Source organism: Apteryx rowi, unplaced genomic scaffold, assembly GCF_003343035.1.
Source record: "Apteryx rowi isolate R43461 unplaced genomic scaffold, aptRow1 scaffold_1277, whole genome shotgun sequence".
Taxonomy (NCBI): Eukaryota; Metazoa; Chordata; class Aves; order Apterygiformes; family Apterygidae; genus Apteryx; species Apteryx rowi.
The window spans coordinates 55,635-57,920 of record NW_020447505.1 but is presented as its reverse complement, the minus strand read 5'-3'; the positions used below and the strand labels follow the sequence as shown (position 1 = coordinate 57,920).

At 72.2% G+C, this 2,286-nt stretch overlaps 1 protein-coding gene across 1 annotated transcript; it reads left to right on the top strand.

Annotated features, from left to right (window-relative positions):
• On the top strand, positions 1-1,580 carry SUOX (sulfite oxidase; the record flags this gene model as incomplete). Its single annotated transcript, XM_026055918.1, has 1 exon — positions 1-1,580. A coding segment is annotated over one exon (1,434 nt), but the record flags the coding sequence as incomplete, so codon positions are not given.
• Between the last annotated feature and the right edge of the window lie 706 nt (positions 1,581-2,286).

The window sequence follows — 2,286 nt, the reverse complement described above, 5'->3', positions numbered from 1 at the left end:
GCCGCCCAGGCACCCCCCGCCCCCCGCTACCCCCTGTACACGCGGGAGGAGGTGGGGCGGCACCGCTCGCCCGCGGACCGCATCTGGGTGACCCACGGCACCGAGGTCTTCGACGTCACCGACTTCGTGGAGCTGCACCCGGGGGGCCCCGACAAGATCCTGCTGGCGGCCGGCGGGGCGCTGGAGCCCTTCTGGGCCCTCTACGCCGTCCACCACGAGCCCCACGTCCTGGAGCTGCTGCGCGAGTACAAGGTGGGCGAGCTGAGCCCCGAGGAGGCGGYGGCGCCGGCGCCCGCCRCCGCCGACCCCTTCTCCGGGGACCCCCCCCGGCACCCGGGGCTGCGCGTCAACAGCCAGAAGCCGTTCAAYGCGGAGCCGCCGCCAGAGCTGCTGGCCGAGCGCTTCCTGACGCCCAACGAGCTCTTCTTCACCCGCAACCACCTGCCGGTGCCGGCGGTGGACCCCGAGTCCTACCGGCTGCGGGTGGAGGGCCCGGGGGGCCGGGAGCTCTGCCTGTCGCTGGAGGAGCTGCGCACCCGCTTCCCCAAGCACGAGGTGACGGCCACGCTGCAGTGCGCCGGCAACCGGCGGGCCGAGATGAGCCGCGTCCGCCCCGTCAAGGGGCTGGAGTGGGACATCGGGGCCATCAGCACGGCGCGCTGGGGCGGCGCGCGGCTCCGCGACGTGCTGCTGCACGCCGGCTTCAGCGAGGAGCGGGAGGGCGAGTGGCACGTGTGCTTCGAGGGGCTGGACACGGACGTCGGCGGGGCCCCCTACGGCGCCTCCATCCCCTACGGCAAAGCCGTCAGCGCCGCCGGCGACGTGCTGCTGGCCTATGAGATGAACGGGGCCGAGCTGCCCCGCGACCACGGCTTCCCGCTGCGCGCCGTGGTGCCCGGCGTGGTGGGTGCCCGCAACGTCAAGTGGCTGCGGCGGGTGGCCGTGAGCCCGGCCGAGAGCCCCAGCCACTGGCAGCGCAACGACTACAAGGGCTTCGCCCCCTGCGTCGACTGGGACACAGTGGACTACTCGGCGGCGCCCGCCATCCAGGAGCTGCCGGTGCAGTCGGCCATCACTCACCCGCGCCCCGGGGCCGTGGTGCCGCCGGGGGAGCTGACGGTGAAGGGCTACGCCTGGAGCGGGGGCGGCCACGGCGTGGTGCGGGTGGACGTCTCGCTGGACGGCGGGCAGACCTGGCAGGTGGCCCGGCTGGCGGGCGAGCGGCAGGCGCTGGGCCGGGCCTGGGCTTGGACGCTGTGGGAGCTGCAGGCGCCGGTGGCGGCGGCGGCGGCGGGCGGCGAGGAGCTGGAGATCGTCTGCAAGGCGGTAGACAGCAGCTACAACGTGCAGCCCGACACCGTGGCGCCCATCTGGAACCTGCGCGGGGTGCTGAGCAACGCCTGGCACCGCGTCCGCGTCTCCGTGCGCCCCTGAGGCCGGCGGCCCTGCCTCCTCCCGCCTCCCTGCCTCCTCCCTGCCCACCCGGCGCGAGCCCGGCGGCCGCGGCGGCTCGAAGTTCGCCCTTTTACAGCCCGCGAACGTGTGAAAGTGGCTCCATAAAGATTGCGCAGGTTTATGGACTCGGCCGTTTCCTGGGGCTGCGCCACCGTAGTGGGACAGGGACGGGGTCGGGGCGGGACACGGCGGCGGCTCCCCAGCCCTGTGGGGACCCCCCCCCCCGCGCGCCCCCCAAGTCCCTACAGACTGGCTGCCCCTCGGGGACCACCCCTGCTGCTATGGGACCCTATGGGATCCCCTGTGCCCCTGCTGACCATGGGAACCCCCCCCACACACCCCACCTGCACAGCCCCTCCTCACCCTATGGACTCCCTAACCCTATAGCCCCCTTCCCCCTGCCCTTTGGGGACCCCCCTGCCCTTTTGGGACCCCTCTGCCTATATGGATCAATGGCCCTGTGCACCTTCCCGACCCGACAGCCCCTCTGCCCCTATGGGAACCCCCGCCTGTATGGACCCACGGACATATGGACCTTCTGWCCCTATAGACTCTGCCCCTACGGCCCCTCTGGGACCCCTTGCCTACATAGATCCCCTTTCCCTATGGGGTCTCCTGCCCCTATGGGCACTTCTTCCCCTGACCGCATGGGACCCCTGGCCCTATGGGACCCTCCTGTCCATCCTCTGGCCTGACCCTATGGACCCCTCCACCCTTACAGACCCCCTATGGGCCCCCCCGCCCATAGGGGTTCCCCCACTCTCCAGACCCTACGGGGCYGCCTTGCTCCTAGGGGTCTCCCTGACCCTACAGCCCCCATGGGACACCCCT